Source organism: Amphiura filiformis, chromosome 4 (assembly GCF_039555335.1).
Source record: "Amphiura filiformis chromosome 4, Afil_fr2py, whole genome shotgun sequence".
NCBI lineage: Eukaryota > Metazoa > Echinodermata > Ophiuroidea > Amphilepidida > Amphiuridae > Amphiura > Amphiura filiformis.
Window position 1 is genome coordinate 20,270,714 of NC_092631.1, and position 18,868 is coordinate 20,289,581.

General features: G+C 36.7%; 1 protein-coding gene across 2 annotated transcripts in view; it reads right to left on the minus strand.

The window, feature by feature from the left end:
• Nucleotides 1-18,868, minus strand: part of LOC140150664 (medium-chain acyl-CoA ligase ACSF2, mitochondrial-like) — a 48,748-nt gene that overhangs the window by 7,517 nt on the left and 22,363 nt on the right. For both annotated transcript variants that reach the window (XM_072172733.1, XM_072172732.1), the window contains exons 6-16: nucleotides 18,401-18,454; nucleotides 17,979-18,096; nucleotides 15,742-15,852; nucleotides 8,262-8,404; nucleotides 7,456-7,547; nucleotides 6,549-6,619; nucleotides 6,197-6,301; nucleotides 3,282-3,430; nucleotides 2,397-2,451; nucleotides 1,585-1,671; nucleotides 1,263-1,315 (exon numbers count right to left, since the gene is read on the minus strand). In XM_072172733.1, the coding sequence (XP_072028834.1) occupies nucleotides 1,263-1,315; nucleotides 1,585-1,671; nucleotides 2,397-2,451; nucleotides 3,282-3,430; nucleotides 6,197-6,301; nucleotides 6,549-6,619; nucleotides 7,456-7,547; nucleotides 8,262-8,404; nucleotides 15,742-15,852; nucleotides 17,979-18,096; nucleotides 18,401-18,454 (1,038 nt within the window). The remainder of the gene's footprint in view (nucleotides 1-1,262; nucleotides 1,316-1,584; nucleotides 1,672-2,396; nucleotides 2,452-3,281; nucleotides 3,431-6,196; nucleotides 6,302-6,548; nucleotides 6,620-7,455; nucleotides 7,548-8,261; nucleotides 8,405-15,741; nucleotides 15,853-17,978; nucleotides 18,097-18,400; nucleotides 18,455-18,868) is intronic.

The following is an 18,868-nucleotide window of genomic DNA, read 5'->3' on the forward strand; positions in this document are numbered from 1 at the left end:
GATATATGAAACAAAAATGTAATATCTAGTTCAATGCAAACACTAACAGGCTGTGGAGTAAAAAGATCTTTTACTTGTTACTCGATGGGGTGGGAGAAAAGGCAGGTCAAAGGGGGCAAGAGATTTTTGGCAGGTCAAATGGGGCCAAGTAATTTTTGGCTACTTTTAAAATAAAACGATCTCTTTTAAATAAAATGCTCTAAAAAGGCTTAGGAAAACAGTATGGAAACATTTTAATATGCACAATTTTCTCCTCCCTATCTCGCATTATATATCTAGATCATATAAAGTTTGCAAATTGGGTTCCCAAAAATTTGGCATGTGCAAAAGGAAGGGGGCAACGATTTTTGGCAGGCTGGGGGTTAAATAAGCAATTCTTCGTAGGCTGAAGGGGGATAAGGTTATTTGGCACACTGAGAGGGGGCAAGAATTTTTTGGATGGCCATTTTGAAATTTGTCGGGGGGACATATAATTATTGCGCAGCCCTAATTGTATTGATTAGTTATTTACTGAATTTTACTAACAAAATAAAAGACACTGCAGTATCCATCATGTATGAATAATGACAATATCTCACCACAACATTGACTGATGGGTATCCACAAATGTTTTAGACAAGGATGATAGAGATCGAGTACCCTCATTTATTGAGGGAGTCCATCCAAATCAAGGAAAAATTGCCAGAACTAAATCGCAATCAAGGACTGGAATTGCCAACCTTATACAAAAGCCCTCGTTTAAAAAAAGTGGTCAACAAAAGGGCAAGTCCAACACAACATCATAGGACTTCTGATAAAGAAATGTGTCACACATCGAAAATTCAAGGTTAGTTGAGTTTGAAGCCATGTTTAAACTTTTAGACAGTGAAATTAACCCCATGAGAACTATACCTGCAGATTGGCCAAAAAGAAGTTTTCATTACCAATTGGCCCAATCAGCAACATTGTTAGAATAATTTCACCATGCAAAAAAATTTGGGTGAATTATTTGCAAAGCTCCATTCTGATTGGTGATTAAAGTGAAGATATCATGTAATTGACCAATCAGAGAGGCAATGATAGATCGGCAGGTAGTGCTCAGGTGGTTAAGATGTACAGGAATGTTGGGATTCTATGCAACCAATGATGCTCAACCTATTACAGTCATGATAAATCAAACATAAAATCAGTCTTTAAAAAAAATGATCAAAATCAACTGCTTTAACAATCACCCAAGCCCAATTTAACAAAACAAACAAAAATTATTTTAAAAAGAATGGTACCTGATACATGCGCATACTTCTTCTCCAGTTCTGTCATCAGGAACTCCAACAACCTACAAACATAAGAAAAACACTCACCATTTTACAAAACTACAAACTTCCACAAAGTTGCACCACTGTCAAAACAATTTCACACTATTTTGCCCCAAAATGAAGGTGAATTTTTTACCCAGCTGAAAAGAAAATGCACGCTGCATGTTTGTTAATCAATTTTCTCATGGCGTTTTAACGCAGTGACAATGATTATAGCCTGGAATCGATTTTAAGGTGTATGTTTTTTTTGGGGTTCCGGGTAAAAAGATCAAGTGCAATATTTTCTTACCATAACCGCAGATATGCATGGGTGCTCATCCAAAACTTTCTCCACTTCAAATGGAAAGAAACTATATGCTTTTTTGATGATCGTTTCCTGTATTGAATTTAAAAAATTAACATATTGATTATTCAAGTGAAGGTGAAATCAAATCATTGTCATCTATACCATGGAAATAAGAGAATAATTCTCTTATTTCCATGTCTATACTACATGTATTGCCTCCACCATCCATTATTAACGCACAAATCACGCTTAGTTACACATTCACAACTATATTCTTATTATGAGAATGAGCCAATAGACTATGTCCGGAGAGTATGGCGGTAGCTAGTGGGGGCACAAGTATTTACTAGCAATTTTTAAGCATCCTGGCGAAAAACAATTTTGGTCAAAAATTCTATGAAATTGATACACACATTGTTAAAAAAACATCTGGGCAATGTTTTATACCCCTTCAGATGACAATTCACAATTGAAAGGGTCCAAAAAATGGAATATTCCCCTTCAGCAAAATGCTTAAAGAAAACCCTGATCCATTATTCAAAATCGCGCACTGTGATTTATCCAACGCGCTGTCACACGAGCGCTCAATATTTGACATAATGTGCCCTGATTGTATCTTGAACGAATGCAGTAACCATAAGCGCCAATCCGGCTTGAAATGTGGGGGGGGGGGGGACAATTGGACAAAATTGTCAAAAAGTGGCTGAAAAAGCCCCCCCCCCCCCCTGGATTGACGCCTTCATGGCAGTAACATATGCACAGTTCTATACCCAGACAATTCTGTGAGGTTACGCATACAATTTGCAGCCACTTACTGATTGTCTGCCAAGCAGTTGGATAAATCCATCAGAATCCATTACTCCTATGTCTCTAGACAAGACAAAAACAAATTAAGTATATAACTTTTAAAAGCAGCTAGGAATTTTGCATTGCTGTAAGAGCAATTTAAAAATTAGTAAATCAAAACTTTATGAATGCATCATTTTTGACAAGTGGTTATCCATCACTTTACTCTCTCCACGCATGTGTGGACTGCAGACGACAAGTTTCAATTTTTTTCGGAAAATCAAAGATTTTAGAACTGTAAATGTTCAGGACCATATTTGGAATCAGCATAAAAATTGCTTTAAAATGAGTACAAAGAAGCCTGTATTGGTTCAGTGATTCTTAAGATAGCTCTTGATATTTTGAGAAAATATCTCATCAGAACTTGGGACTTTTAATGTTGAAGTATTAAGGGTATATGAGGTATTGTTGGTCGAAGCAGCCAAAAAAAAAATCGATTTTCATTATCTGAATCATTATATTTTTGAAAAATAACACTTTGGTGTTTTGCAAAAGTTCATTCTACAAATCATATACTTTGAAAACTTGCTTCATTTATTGTTGTTAATGAGTTATATACGTTTTACAAAAGTGTTGTTGTTTCAGCCCTCTTTACAACATAACTCAAGAACCAGAGGACCTACAAAAGTATATCTGTGATATTTGAATTCTTCTACACGCTCCCTATGAATTGAGCAATGCAATTTTTTTGCTAAAGCTCACTACCATTCGCAAGATGCTGTGAACTACATTTTTTTTGTTGCTGCTTCGACCAACAAAATACATTATATACCCTTAAGTGCAAAAAATTGAATGATGCATCACAATCGCTAAGAAATTGAGTATAAATTCGGCTATAATTGGTCAGTACTCACCCACTATGCCACCATCCATTGCTATCTTTTGCTGACCGTGTCCTTTCTTCATCACCCCAATAGTACAGGAACATAGACACACATCGAACCAGTATCTCTCCTGGTTGACCTACAGGAAGTACCTCTCCACTATCACTACACACTTTGACCTGGTAAATATACATTCATACAGATCTTGTTATTGATAGGTCTGTTATAGATCTATATATTCAACATCATTACTTCTGGGGTTTTACTGAGCTTGTCAAATCTTACACTAAATACTTCTAGCAGTGGTGTGCGCAAAAGGGGGGCAGGGGGCACAGGCCCCCCAGTTTGACCGGACCATCTGATGGGCAATTTTGGTTGTTCAAGTAGCAAGCAGGCTTAATGCCGATGTGAAGTACAGAATGGTTCCGAATTTTCTGGCTCAAACTGGCAGGAAAAGTGACATACCACTCCATTCCCCCCGAATGGCCATTTTCCCCGACTGATATGCAGTAGATGTGCAAAATAATAGTTAGGAGGCCCCTAATAGGCGAGGTATTATAATGTCAAGCGTGCAAGCACGTGTACAAGCAGTACCAACTCTTTACAGTCTTTGGGATCCCTACTACAGACTTTGCATCCATCGTCAGCATGTCGCATTACCAGTAACTGTAAAAGAGACTGGTCAGCTTCAGCTGACCCATCATAGCAATGTCCAGTTTTCATTCTACAATGGGTTATTCCAGATGAAATCCATACACCCCTGTGGATGACATGATCTTAATCTCCACACACAGGGTGTGTAGATTTCAAATGGGGTTGTCTGACTGGGTGACTCCATTTGAAATCAACACTCCTGTGTGAGAGAATAAGGTCATACTTCCTTTAGGGGGTATATATGGATTTCAACTGGAATAGCTCATTAAGCCATTCTTGATATCCAAGTCTTTATTGATGGATTCATCAGGATCGTTCAAGTTCTGTAACAGATGGTGGAAGTGGCAATGTCATCCCAGCCACCAAGGACTGCCAACATCTAGAAACACTACAGTCATTGAGTACACATTTATTAATGTTCCTGATAGGAACTGAAATATATCAAGTGAGTACTTCTTTATAGCTGCAAATTCTCAAAGCCTATGGAATCCCTAATCAACTTGTGGAAGGTATAGCAAGAATGTATGAAGATACCAAGGCAAAAGTAGTTTCTCCAGATGGAGAAACTGATCTGTTTGATATACTTGCTGGTGTACTGCAAGGAGACACCCTTGCCCCATACCTCTTTGTGGTGGTTTTGGACTACGCATTGAGGGAGGCAGTCGAAGGCAGAGAAGAGCAGCTTGGATTCCAGCTGGAAAAGAGAAGAAGCAGACGAATAGGACCTGAAGTGCTAACAGATTTAGACTTTGCAGACGACATAGCCCTACTTTCAGAGGAAATCCACCAAGCACAAGAGCTACTGCAAAGGGTTGAATCATCTGTTGGAAAAGTTGGCCTCAAAATGAATGCTTCAAAAACAAAGTTCATGTCTTTCAACCATAGTCAAGAGATATCTATGCAGACAAACAATGGCACCAAACTAGATGAGGTGAGCGACTTCAAGTATCTGGGTGCATGGATGGCTAGCACGGAAAAAGACGTAAAAACACGCATAAAGCAGCTGCATGGAGAGCATGTAACAGCCTCAACAAAATCTGGAGGTCAACTCTCCCAAGGAAATTCAAGACTGCGTTTATTTTCTGCTACCGTCGAATCTGTACTAACCTATGGATGTGAAGCATGGACCATGTCTCCCAAATTATGTAAAGAACTTGATGGTTGCTACACAAGAATGCTTAGAGCAGTTTACAACATCAATTGGAAGCAGCACATCACAAACAAAGAGCTGTATGGGGACCTACCGAAACTTTCACAGAAGATCAGAGAGAGGAGGACACGCTTCGCTGGGCATGCATACAGAAGCACAAATGAGCCTGTAGCCAAGCTGATCCATTGGACACCAAAACATGGAAACAGAAAACCTGGCAGACCCCCTCTAACATACGTGGATGTATTGAAACAGGACACTGGACTGGATGTTATGGATTTGGGAACGGCCATGCAGGACAGAAGGGTTTGGCGTGCTGTTGTAGTTCGAGGACACCACTCATCTTAAGCAAGCAAGCAAGTAAGCAACTTCATTCATTTTGGATCTGTTACAGAACTTATTTAATTTAGTATATCCAAGTCTCCACACAGACACTGCAAGACAACTCAAACCTCATCTTGTAAAGGACAGATCATCCCACTATGTAATCACTCTGGTAATGGAAACCTGCTTGTTGTTGAGCATTTCCCTCTTGGTGTTTTTATCTAAGAGGTGCAGGGAATAGAGCTTTTTCAATATGGCAGCTCCACCAGTATGGCATCTGTACATACGGCCAGGGGGTAATCAATTTTCATTTTGGCATGGGTGTGGCATGGAGCACCAAATTTTTGGAAACTGAGAACTTATTTTCTGGCAAAATATGGGTTTTGAACTTAAATTCCAACATATTTTAGGTCTAAAGAACTAAAATTGACCAAGATATAAGTTGTGGAGCTGTGAAAATCTTTGCATAAGCGCTATAATTTCGGACTTGGGAGTCGATCTTTATCAAAGGGGGGCTAAATTAGAACCCCATGATCCCTAACTGGGGGTCTTGGGAACTACCAGGGACCCTGAAAATGGGACCCTTTACATTCCATGTCAGTACCCCCTGGCACGTACGGAGAGTTGTATACTGAATCCAAGGATTTAATCACTCAAATATATTTTCAAAACATATCTTTTCCAATATTGTTGTAGCCTTTGTATTTGATAATTTTTATATTTGTTTGTGCATGTTTCTTATCATACATCTCAAGAACTTTAGCACCAAGTAGTTTTATTGTCTTTCTTATTAAAATGCTGACAAAAATTAACTTACCTCAAATCCACCAATGGGATACATTGATGCACTTGTTTTCTTATCTTCAGGGTCCATTGGATGTTGAAGTGTTGCTGAGCTCACTTCTGTTGAACCATAGCCAACCTGAAGAAAACAAGTAAAAAAGCAATTCAAGTCATGTTAAGTGTTGCAAGGTAAGTATGAGGATCTATGGCTGCGCTGAGTGTCAATTTCCATAAAGTATGGACACTCACCCAATAGCGTAGCCAGGATTTTAGTGTGAGGGGGCAAAACCAAATGTTTGTCCCCATTTGACAATTTATTGTCCCAATTTTAGTCATTTTAAGGGCTTTTACTCTTTGCCGTCCCCTGGCTAGGCCCATGCACTCACCAATATGTTCTCTGTGATCTGCTTGCTTCTTTCTCTAAGTGATAACGGTATGACATTTCCACCTACAGCAACTGAAAAAAGTAACATACATTTTTTTATTAGACATACGTTCACACAATTTTCAAATAGCTACTAACAGCAACTCTTAATAAATACTATAGGCAAAATATCTAATTTTTGATCATGAGAGGATGTACCTTCTGCATCACCGTACTTTTCATGGAAGGACACAAGCGCGCGACCTACATGACCTTGACCTTGCCTAGTGATGCCATATTCGAAAACTGTGATGGTAAATTCTTGCAAGCTGTGTTTGTGGCGTTAAGCGTGTGGTCTTTGAGTAGTACGCTCGACACAAACATCTGTGCGTAACCAAGTTTTAAAAAGAAGTGCAAAAAGGCATATTTCTACAAAGTTTACCATGTATTCAGAGATCCAACTTCATATTCAAAGGCATACTGGTAATACATGATCATTCCGAGAATTAAAAAAAAAAAATTTGCAAACTCGAATTATGCGGATCATAATTTAGGTGGCCACACAGCACAGGTTTGTAAATAACGAAGGTTTGTAAATACAAATAATATGCAAATGAAGTGATTAATATTCATGAGAAAATAACAGAACACAAACTATACAACACAAGAGGTGATCATACTCTATATCACCAGGCTACCAAGTTAATCGGAGTAATGAAATTTTCAATAAAATATGCAAATAAGGTCATTAATATTCATAAATATGCAAATAACATGACACACAACTATACACAGCACATATGAGGCTACCATATACCCTAGCTGTCACCATACCATGTTTGAAGTTGATTGAATTTAAGCTGCAGAGTGGATTAATGGAAGGGGAAAACAATGCAATGCTTTAAAATACTAAATGATCAAATACCTACTATTCTTCAAAGAGGAGAAGTCATACTTGTGCAGATCAGGCATATTTAGAATATCATAGGCCATGTATTGAAACATTATGGTATCAGTGCACCTGTAAGGTCAAAAAGATACAGGTAATTAAAAAAGTTTTTCTTTTGTCAAAACCAATTTGAAGTAAACTTATTAGTTTTTCTTGCTGACAGTTGCGTTGATCAAAAGGCTGATGAAAAGCAAGATGGATTAAATAATCAATTCAGATCAGGAAGAGGGGACCGGAGTAATGAACAGAGATGAGGGGATCTACAATCTAGGTCACATATATGATGCACTTTTGAAGACTGCTATAGCAAGACTAACATCACTACCAGAAGTGACATTAAAGTCCTGCCAGCAGGGTCTTATAGCTAGCCACCGTCTGGCCATCATTTTAGACAGGAAGTTTGCTCCTGGGATGGGCAAAATTAATGCCTTTGACAGATGCTACATTATAATTGTAGGTGTTTAGAAAGTCTATTGACCTTTTTAGTAGACCAGGTTTGCAAACCTAAGGCTATACCGTAAATGTTCGCCTAATGGCGCTCCTGGTTCCTTTGCCTTGTTGTAAATTTCATGTAACAATAGAGAGTCCCCTCAATTCATCAAAATTTGGATTCAAAAAATATAAAAAAACTAATGTAAATGTAATCTTTATACTAAACAAGATTCTTTTGTAAAAGCTATGCAAAAATAGTTGCCAGAAAAATGTCAGGTACCTAATTAGTGGGTACAAAACATACAAAAGATAACCATTTTAATTAAATAAAAAATAAAATATATATCATTATACCTTTCTTTGGTGATAGCTTCAACCGCTAACATTCTATCATAAGTAGGACATGCCACTACAGTGCATTGATGTAGAACTGTTAACAAGGCAATGATATGAGAATTCATGCCCTCCAATGGGGATATGAGAGCATATCTTCTGACCTGTTCCAATGATAAAGGTGGAGTATATCAGAGATTATAATCTACCTCATTAATATTTATCATAACATCTTACAAATAAAATGTAATGGCAAACATGTGTGATTCAACTATACTGCACCAAAAAGTATCCTTACACTTGGAAAAATTTTGGATACATTTAAAACTAAACCATATTTGGGTAAATTTATTTTTTTGATAGATGCGTTATTTAATCCTGCACATTATGACACCCCATTGAATCCAAGGTGACTAAGAAGTAAAGTTATAAGCATTTGATTAGATGTAGGTCCAGTTTTGAAAGTGACAAACTGGCCTATACAAGGCGAAACAATTCCAACAAGCGCAAGAAAGAGACAGTGCAGTTTCTTCAGTCAAGCTTTATTCAAAGCAATAAGTTTTTAATCCAGTTTTTTTCTTCTCTGTACTTTTCACAACTTTTATTTCATTTTCAGTTCTCAAGTTTCAGTTTTCCTTTGTTTTAAAGACGCGCATAAATGAGCCACACACCAATGTCAACCCAGAAGTCTAGTAGAGTTTTGAATAGGCCAGTTTGTCACTTTTAAAACTGGACCCTCGTCTAATCAATTACTTGTAAACTTTACTTCCTTTACATTTGGGTGTCATAATGTGCATGATTAGATAGTGCATCATTTAAAAAGATAATTAACCCAGATTTGGTATAGTTTTCAAATTAGGATTTTTTTCCAAGTGTAAGGATACTTTTTTGCACAGTATATTCCCCATGTGTGTATTATCACCCAGCCCTGGGCAAAAGAGCTACACAAAATATGTGACAACAACACTGTGATGCTCTCTACCATAGTTTAATTATTAAAGAAAGGTAAAATGTATATCCCTTCATTATATACTTAACAGACCATACCCCAAATTGAGACAAAACTGAAGGTGGCAAATGCCATTTTCATTTATGAGCACAAATGTAGAACAACAAGGTCAAATTCCCTGGACCAAATAAAGCACATTAGAAATGTACTTTATCTGTACTTTATGGGTACTTTAACTGTACTTTATGGGTAATTAGTACATATAAAGTGTACTTTAAATGTGCTTATTTTTCATATCCTGAAAAACTGTGTACTTTAAAGGTACTTTAAATGTGCTTTATGTGACTTTAATTATACTTTATGAATATTTTGACAAATATGGGAAATTTGTTGTGCTTTAAGTATACTTTATTTGGACTTAGTTTTTTCTCAGTGTCAGTGAGTATACTTTAATTGTGCTTATTTTGGACTTAACCAAATTTTGAACATCAGTGTGTACTTTAAATATACTTTATCAGTACTTTATGTATACTTTACCTGGATTGGTTTTCCCCGGTATTGTCAGCAATGTAAGAGTACTTAAAATGTGCTTTTCAGTGTACTTTAAATGTACTTTATTGTGGACATCATGGATATATGATGTTTACATGTACAAGTCACATGACTTCATTCTTCTACAATCTACGAAAAAATTCCTTGGAACGCTTGGTACACTCTGTCGAAATTCCGTGCAGAATTTCATATGATCATGGAAATGACGTATATTTTGCCTGGGAACAAGCGTGACATCTACAACAATGATTTAAACTTCCCCTCTCCCCATCAATCAATGTTGGAACACTTTGGGAACCGCTGAAGACATTGGTATTGCTCAACATTGCACGGGGAGAGGGGTGACAGTTTTCCGTTATTTACACGCAAACGTTTCACGCCTTTTTTCGTTGATTGTCTCTACCGAATGCAAAATATTTCATCTAAATTTCGTTTTGTGTCATAACTCAAAACGGAATGTCGTATGAGCTTCATATTGCACACGATTTGAGAGTGGATTATATGCTTTGAAATCATAACAAAATTGTTAATAAAGAAATTGTTTTATTTAAGGAGTGGTCACTGAAACCATCCCCTATGCTAAACAATACACGTTTCGTAATTATGGCTCTAATCTGCTCTAAAATGTCATTTTTGTCCCATAACTTAAAAACAAAATGTTGTATGAGCTTCATATTGCACACGATTTGGGAGAATATAATATCCCTTTGAATCACAATAAAATTGTTGATAAAGATGTTGGATTATTTAGGGAATGGTCACTGAAAACACCTCCTATGCTAAATTACACACATTTCGTAATTATGACTAAAATCACGTTTTTGTCTCATAATTCAAAAACACTACAAATATAGTTTTAAAAAAATATTACAATGTTTTGCAGCATGTTTTCCAAAATGTTTTTGACTTTTATTAAAACGTTCTGTACCCTTTATAATATAACCCAACATGTAAGTGTTTTCTGTAAAACTTGCGTTTGCTGAGTATAGGCTTATCCGAACGAATCAGAAAGATTGTGATGTAACAATTTGAAGCAACTCATTTCTGAATATTATTTATAATAAAATACGCTTTTGCGATGAGAAAAAAAAAAAAAAGAAAAAAGAAAACAACAATTGAATACACTTAAAGAAAAAATCGACCACCACGGGGACTCGAACCATTCGCATCAATCAATAGTCAAAAGATTACCAGTCGAAGGACTAAGCCGTGGCGCCACGCTGCCATTTCGCAATCGAAGTAATCAGTTTTGGTCTTTTATAGTAGTCAGGTATCGGGAAAGTGTAAAGCTGCATAGTGCAAATGGCAAAGTGGATCAGTTTACCATAATGACAAAATGGTCCAAAATCGACATTTTATGGTTTTTAGGCCGCATCTCATGAAGCGTAACGTTCGTTTACCTTGGCTATACCAATTGAGAATGTTTGAATACAAAAGTAATGACAAATTGATCGTATTTATAACATTTGTTAACAGTTTGCCATTTTGAATTGAAATAAATATCTATACGTATATATTAATATCAATATCATAGCTATTCAATGCAGCAGTTTACCATTACAGATTACCCCCGGTCCCCGCACTTCGTGCATCCGCGGGTATTCATGCTCGTCGAAAATTTCGCAAAATAGGGGGTGTTTGCAGATGAAGAAATGCGATTCGCGAAACACACAAAAAAAGGGGTATTTTTTCAAACCATGCGTTCGCGAAATTGAAAAAAAGGGTATTTTCATGGAGCAGCCTACGTGTTTCTGTCAGAAAAGGGTATGTTAGAAATATCGTTCGCGTTTTAGCGAAAATAGGGGTATTGTCGAAGGGCAAATAATTCGCGAAATCGCTAAAAAAAGGGTGTTTTTTCCCCTAAAAACTTCGCGAAATGAGATGCAAAAGGGGGTGTTTTTAAAGTTCACCGACAAGCATGAATACCCGCGGATGCACGGAGTGCGGGGACCGGGAGATTACCATTATGGGTTTACACTTTACACCCTTTGACTATTCGTGTTTTAATTGCGTGAATCATTGCTAAATTATGCATTCATTATTTTCAATGCTTCTTCTTTTCTTTCTTTGTATTAAAAAGAAAGAAAGAAAGAAAGAAAAATGGAAAGAAAGAACAAAGAAAGAAAGAAGGCAAGAAAAATGAATGAATGAATGAATGAATGAATGAATGAATGAATGAATGAAAGACATTTGAAATAAATAAAAACATGAGCGTGGAAAAAGGTTGAAGTGTCCGCTTATAGGTTCAAATTGCAAGCAGAGCTAATCACGAAGCTCACGTGGCCGAGTGGTTAAGGCATAGGTCTTGTAAACATGAGGTCCTGGGTTCGATTCCCAGGCGGTATTACTTTTTCTGTTTCATTTATTATTTGCGACGGTGAACCCGGTGAAAACATTTGTTTATTATAAATACATGAAGTATACATTTTTGATTTATTTTTTCTGTCTTTCTTTCTTCCTATCTTTCTCTATGTTTGATTAATTAATTTAATTATTTCTTTCTTTCTTTCCCAAAAGCCCCCAAATGAAATACTTTCCGATTTAAATGTGATCTTATAATAGTCCTACATACCCCCTCCGCCCTACCCCACATACATCCCACGCCCAACACCTCGCATGCACCCCCACATTATACACACACCCCATACACAAAAATGTGAAGCACAAATCTGCTGAAGATAGTTGTTACATCATGTCAAAAACAACTTAATGCTATCTACTGAAGATAGTCGTAGTTTATTATTGACTTCCTTACAATCTTAACGTACATGCGGTTTTAGTATTTAATTAAAACTCATTTGTCTGTTTTCTAACGCTCGTTCACCTATCTGACAAGTGCTATGAAGGTGAACTTTAAATATTAATTTCAAAAATAAATTAAACAACTCGGAATCATGCAGCTTAGAGCCGTGATACGATTTCTCGGTTTTGAGATATAGCATAAAAATTTCATTAAATGCGTGTATGTTAGGGTATGGGGTGTTTCAGTGTCCACTCCCTGAACCAACCAATTTCTTTATCAACAATTGTATTATGATTCCTAAGTACAGGGTCTACTTCCAAATCCTGTGAAATATGAAGATCATACAACATTCTGTTTTTGAGTTATGGGACAAAAACGATATTTTAGAGCAGTTTAGAGCTATAATTGCGAAATGTGTGTATTTTAGCATAGGGGTGATTGCAGTGACCACTTCCTAAAGAAACCAATTTCTTTATCAACAATTTTGTTATGATTCCAAAGCATATAATCCACTCTCTAATCTTGTGCAATGAGAAGCTCATACGACATTCCGATTTTGAGTTATGAGACAAAAACGAAATTTAGATGAAATATTTTGCATTCGACAGAGACAATCTACGAATTCTGCTACGAATTCCGTGCAGAATTTCATATGATCATGGAAATGACGTATATTTTGCCTGGGAACAAGCGTGACATCTACAACAATGATTTAAACTTCCCCTCTCCCCATCAATCAATGTTGGAACACTTTGGGAACCTAATTGAACAGATTCATCAGGATCGGTATAGTAAACTGGTTAACAAAGTTCTTTGTATCTGATCCAGAATGTTCACTTACTTGTGTACGTTTCAACAACAGCTGTTGTCTTTATCAACACTTGATGGGTAGTGACTGCTATTGGCAACCGACGCTAGAAGTAGTTCCAGCGTTGATCTTGGAGTTGCCAGTCTGTTTTCCTTCAAGGGATTTTCTTGATCCCTGAGTCATAAAAGCGAGGCGGAGAAAGTGAGTAAAACGGTAACCACCAGAGCAGGGAGAAAGGAATCGTTAACAACAACACACAAATCGGCCATTACTGATCATGTCGCCGACAAGAATCACGCTATAGGATGGGGGAAGCTGAGGTCATCGGCACAGAGCAAAATAGATACACTCGCTGGATAAAGGAGGCTATAGAAATAAGAAAGCGGAGGGCACCACCATGAACAGAGATGAAGGACAGTACCAACGCTCTCACATTTTTGAGGAGATCCTGACTCAGGGATCAAGAAAATCCCTTGAAGGAAAACAGACTGGCAACTCCAAGATCAACGCTGGAACTACTTCTAGCGTCGGTTGCCAATAGCAGTCACTACCCATCAAGTGTTGATAAAGACAACAGCTGTTGTTGAAACGTACACAAGTAAGTGAACATTCTGGATCAGATACAAAGAACTTTGTTAACCACTTTGGGAACCGCTGAAGACATTGGTATTTCTCAACATTGCACGGGGGAGAGGGGGTGACAGTTTTCCGTTATTTACACGCAAGCGTTCCAAGACTTTTTTCGTTGATTGTAGATTTGAAAAATACCAACGGCCATCTTGTGCTAAGGTTGTATAATGCAATGGATGTATAAAACTGTTCATATTTATATAAAATGAGGGACTTAATGGACTTACAAATACAGGCTTGATTACAGGAGATAGTTACTGGTAATGTATGCTTGCACTGTGAACATAATTGTGTTACCAATACTTTGATAAGCTCCATAAATGTGGTAAGCTTATAATTATAAGTAAGCTTATAATTATAAGCTTACTATATGCTTCAGTATGCTTTAAATGTACTTTTCTAGTCATTGTGCTTTATTTGTACTTTAAAGGTACTTTATCGTCGTTCCAAATGTCGCACATTGGAATGTTGTTTAGAAAGCATATTTAAAGCACAGTGCTTTAAATATGCTTCTAAATATGCTTTTTTCAGTATGCTTTAAATGTACTTTTCTGGTCATTGTGCTTTATTTGTACTTTAAAGGTACTTCATCGTCGTTCCAAATGTCGCACATTGGAATGTTGTTTAGAAAGCATATTTAAAGTACAGTGCTTTAAATATGCTTGTTTGGTATAAAGTACAATTAAAGTACAGTACTTTAAATGTGCTTTTTTCAGTATGCTTTAAATGTACTTTTCTGGTCATTGTGCTTTATTTGTACTTTAAAGGTACTTTATCGTCGTTCCAAATGTCGCACATTGGAATGTTGTTTAGAAAGCATATTTAAAGTACAGTGCTTTAAATATGCTTGTTTGGTATAAAGTACAATTAAAGTACAGTACTTTAAATGTGCTTTTTTTCAGTATGCTTTAAATGTACTTTTCTGGTCATTGTGCTTTATTTGTACTTTAAAGGTACTTTATCGTCGTTCCAAATGTCGCACATTGGAATGTTGTTTAGAAAGCATATTTAAAGTACAGTGCTTTAAATATGCTTGTTTGGTATAAAGTACAATAAAGTACAGTACTTTAAATGTGATTTTTTTCAGTATGCTTTAAATGTACTTTTCTGGTCATTGTGCTTTATTTGTACTTTAAAGGTACTTTATCGTCGTTCCAAATGTTGCACATTGGAATGTTGTTTAGAAAGCATATTTAAAGTACAGTGCTTTAAATATGCTTGTTTGGTATAAAGTACAATTAGAGTACAGTACTTTAAATGTGCTTTTTTTAGTATGCTTTAAATGTACTTTTCTGGTCATTGTGCTTTATTTGTACTTTAAAGGTACTTTATCGTCGTTCCAAATGTCGCACATTGGAATGTTGTTTAGAAAGCATATTTAAAGTACAATGCTTTAAATATGCTTGTTTTGGTCCAGGGTTGGGTCAAATTTATAATAAACTTGAATGAACTAAACAACTTATTCCATCAGGACGAAGGCTTAAATTTATGAAAATTTATGGGACCGGGAATAAATGATTATTTGTTTTTTATTTCTTCCAAATTGAAAATTTCAAATGGCCTGACGTGATGAGATAACATGATTTTCAATTATTTGTAACTTTTGAAAGGAATGCTGTATAACATCAATTTTGGTATCAAAATGTTCATCAACTCATATAAATACAGTGATATAAATATCTCACTTTTGTCTTTTTCCTCATTCAGCCTCATTTACTTGTGCTGGGTCACGTATTATGCGTATACTATTTGAATTGAAAGTGTTTCCTAAATAACACTGATGTTTATTTGGTTTTGATGCAATAATTCCAACACTTACTTTGTCTTCTTCATAGCCAGGAAACTGCTTTCTATATATTCCAGCTTCATTCATGTTATTTAACAAAGCATGGCTGGAGTGGGTGACTGGCTTGGGAAGTCCTGTGCTACCCTGTAAATGATGTCCAAAGAAAAATATTAGTCTCCTCAACCACCAGTTTGATTCTGTTCACTCCACACAAACAGTCTGCCAATGATAACAAAGAAGCCCATTTTGATATCTGTTCCATGACATCACCAAGCAACTTTAATAATCTCCCACTTAATATTCACAAGTCGAGACCGTCAGTGACCATATAGTCACATTGAGCGATTATACCTGAAAGGAAAATTGACAAAACTTTCCTGATACATGTACCATAGAGCCCTGATGCTATTTTTAGTATCAAACTCAAATTTCCCAGATCAACCTGATTTGTTTCGGTTGTTATGGTGAATCATGGGGGACGCCGTACATGTTACAATTGGTAGACATTTTGTGTGGAGAATGAACAGCAGCTCTAAAAATCACAACCAGTCATCGCAACCAGTCAAGTATATGAGGGGTGGTCAATAAGTTTGTAGAACAAGGTACTTGAAATCATTGATTTCTAAGGACCATTCCGTTGCTGTTGCATATCAAGAACTTCATCACCATTTACAGCAACTGTATATTGTTTAATTTCATTTGAGTTTTCACCACCATCCAGGAGAAATTTCTGTGACTACCCTGTGTTGAGCGTGGCGCAATGGTTAGGGTACTTGCCTTTGATGCATGAGGTCCCGGGTTCGATTCCCGGCGGTGGCGATTTGCTGGGATATTGACTTGGAAAAAAAAGTCTGAAATTAATTGGCAACATCTGTAGATTAAGTTTAGACTTCCGCTCTCCCCATGGTTCATTTAGAATTGGGTAAATGAATCATGAAAGTACTCCGCCCTTCGGAGGGGACGTTAAGCCGTCGGTCCCGTGTGCAGAGAGCCATACCTGTACATGTATCTCGAGTCAGTTTCAAAAGAGTAGGGTGTTAATCCCTGACTGTTCCCAACCCGTCCCGGTGTTCAAATGGACCCCAATGGAAATAAGCTTCAATAGAGGCTTTCTTGGGTTATCCAGGGTTGTCACAACCCGAACAAATCAAATCAAATCAAATCATTTCTGGTAGTACCTGTGAATTCAAGCAGGTAGGCTTCCTTTGCAGAGTGTCCTGTCCATATACAGTGATGCAAAAATTGAATATTTTTGCAGTAATCTTTTGAAGGAACAAGCTTTTAAATGAGATTAAGTTCATTACCATGTAACGAAGTAGCATACCTTGTTCTACGAACTTTTTGACTGCCCCACGTATCAATAGCCACTATAGTGACCAGCCAATACCCACAGAGCCTAGCTTGTGCACAAAAAAGAGGGAAAGGTTTTAGCAAAACAAAAGAGCAAGCTACAAAATCCAGTGTAAAAACTAAATGCTAAACTAGTCTCATTTACATAATTTTACAAGGTATGACCATTTGAGAGCCAATATGCCCTTAAAGCAATTAAGTTAGTGTGTTCATCAGGTTTGTCATAAGTCTGCCATGTATTTTGAAGTAGACACTCAACCTTTTATGCCACACTTCCCTACTCCCCCAAATCAAGGTTGAGGGGTCTTGTAGGTCTGCTGCAGATATGACTTTCCTCGATATTGTTTTGTGGGTAAGTGCAGAAGCAAATGATGTTTTAACACATTGAAAGTATGTCAACATTATTTTCCTTGATTGTATCAATTGATAACTGCTTTATCATTTTCAACACTTTTGCAGAATAATGCTGCTTCCCTTGAAGTCCTAAAATTGTTGTAGTTCAAAGACATCCCATTTTCACCAAGTACATATGTATAATGGCAATTTATTCTCATATTTTACCAAAAACAGACCCAGGATCTGGTGCAATTACTCCTGCCCAAAACTAGACAACATGTACTTTTGCTGTTCTCGAACGTTATACACATAAAAGGCCCGCCTTTTTTGCGTGATTTGGCAGTGTCCCTAGACTATTGATTTTACGAAGTTGTATCTTAGAAATATTCAATATAAGGCGTCAAAGGTGAACTTTCATTACATACTGACCGACCCTCGTATGTGCCCCCCCAATTTATTTAAAATTGCTAAAAATGGCTTGTGCCCCCCAATCAGGTCTGGTGCCCTCCGATCAAGATCAGTACCCCCCCCACCCCACCCCCAAATAGGATGACTCAGACTCAAACCACACCACTGATACTTACTGATGTAAAAAGTATCATAAAAGGATCGTCGCTGTCAACAGTTGGGCAAATTTCATCCACATGTCTTCTGAATTCATCCGTACACCGTGCAATGACTGCATCGGGACTGTATGCACCTCTGGTTGGAGAGAAAAAGATGTAATGTTTGTTGATATTTGATTAATTAGTACGTACTCATGTATTAGTATATCAATTACTCATTTCATAATGACAACTGAATGGGAACTTTTGTGAGCAGGGCTTGAATTACGCTAAAATTTTCAAGGGCCATTTGGGCCCTTGATCTTACAATTCTAAGAGCTTAAATAAAAATGTGTTAGTATATAGTAAGAATTCCATTATTATTATTTTTAAAATTAATCGTACATATATAACAAACCATATTTTGCTACCATTATTATAAATCCATATCAAGTACATACCTTTGTCTCTTGTCCCCTTCTGCACATGAAATGATAAATTTTAAGTTTGGAATACTACAAAGAGAAGATGACAAAACTGTTAAGACACTAAGAGCATTTCATGCTGTTTTTAAAGATTTTGCTGCTTTGTTTCTTGCACAAAGTAAACTCAAATCAAAAAGAAAATATACTGTATTGTCTATAGCTTCAACTTACTGTAGGTGCGAGGTTCATTCGTCAGTGTATGTGATATAGCGAGTAGTATAATGCCATAATAAGTGATTTGCTCCACAGCGACGCAATTTTTTCTTGAATTTCTACTTTTTGCATGATTATAATATCCAATGGGGTACTAAAATACTACATGAAAGACTATTAGCCTGAAGTGCTTTAATTACAGTAAAATTCAGTAGGAATCTATTCTTTGTGCAAATCACATATTAATTGCTTTAAAGTACAGAATGCAAAGTTCTGAGTTCTAACTACATT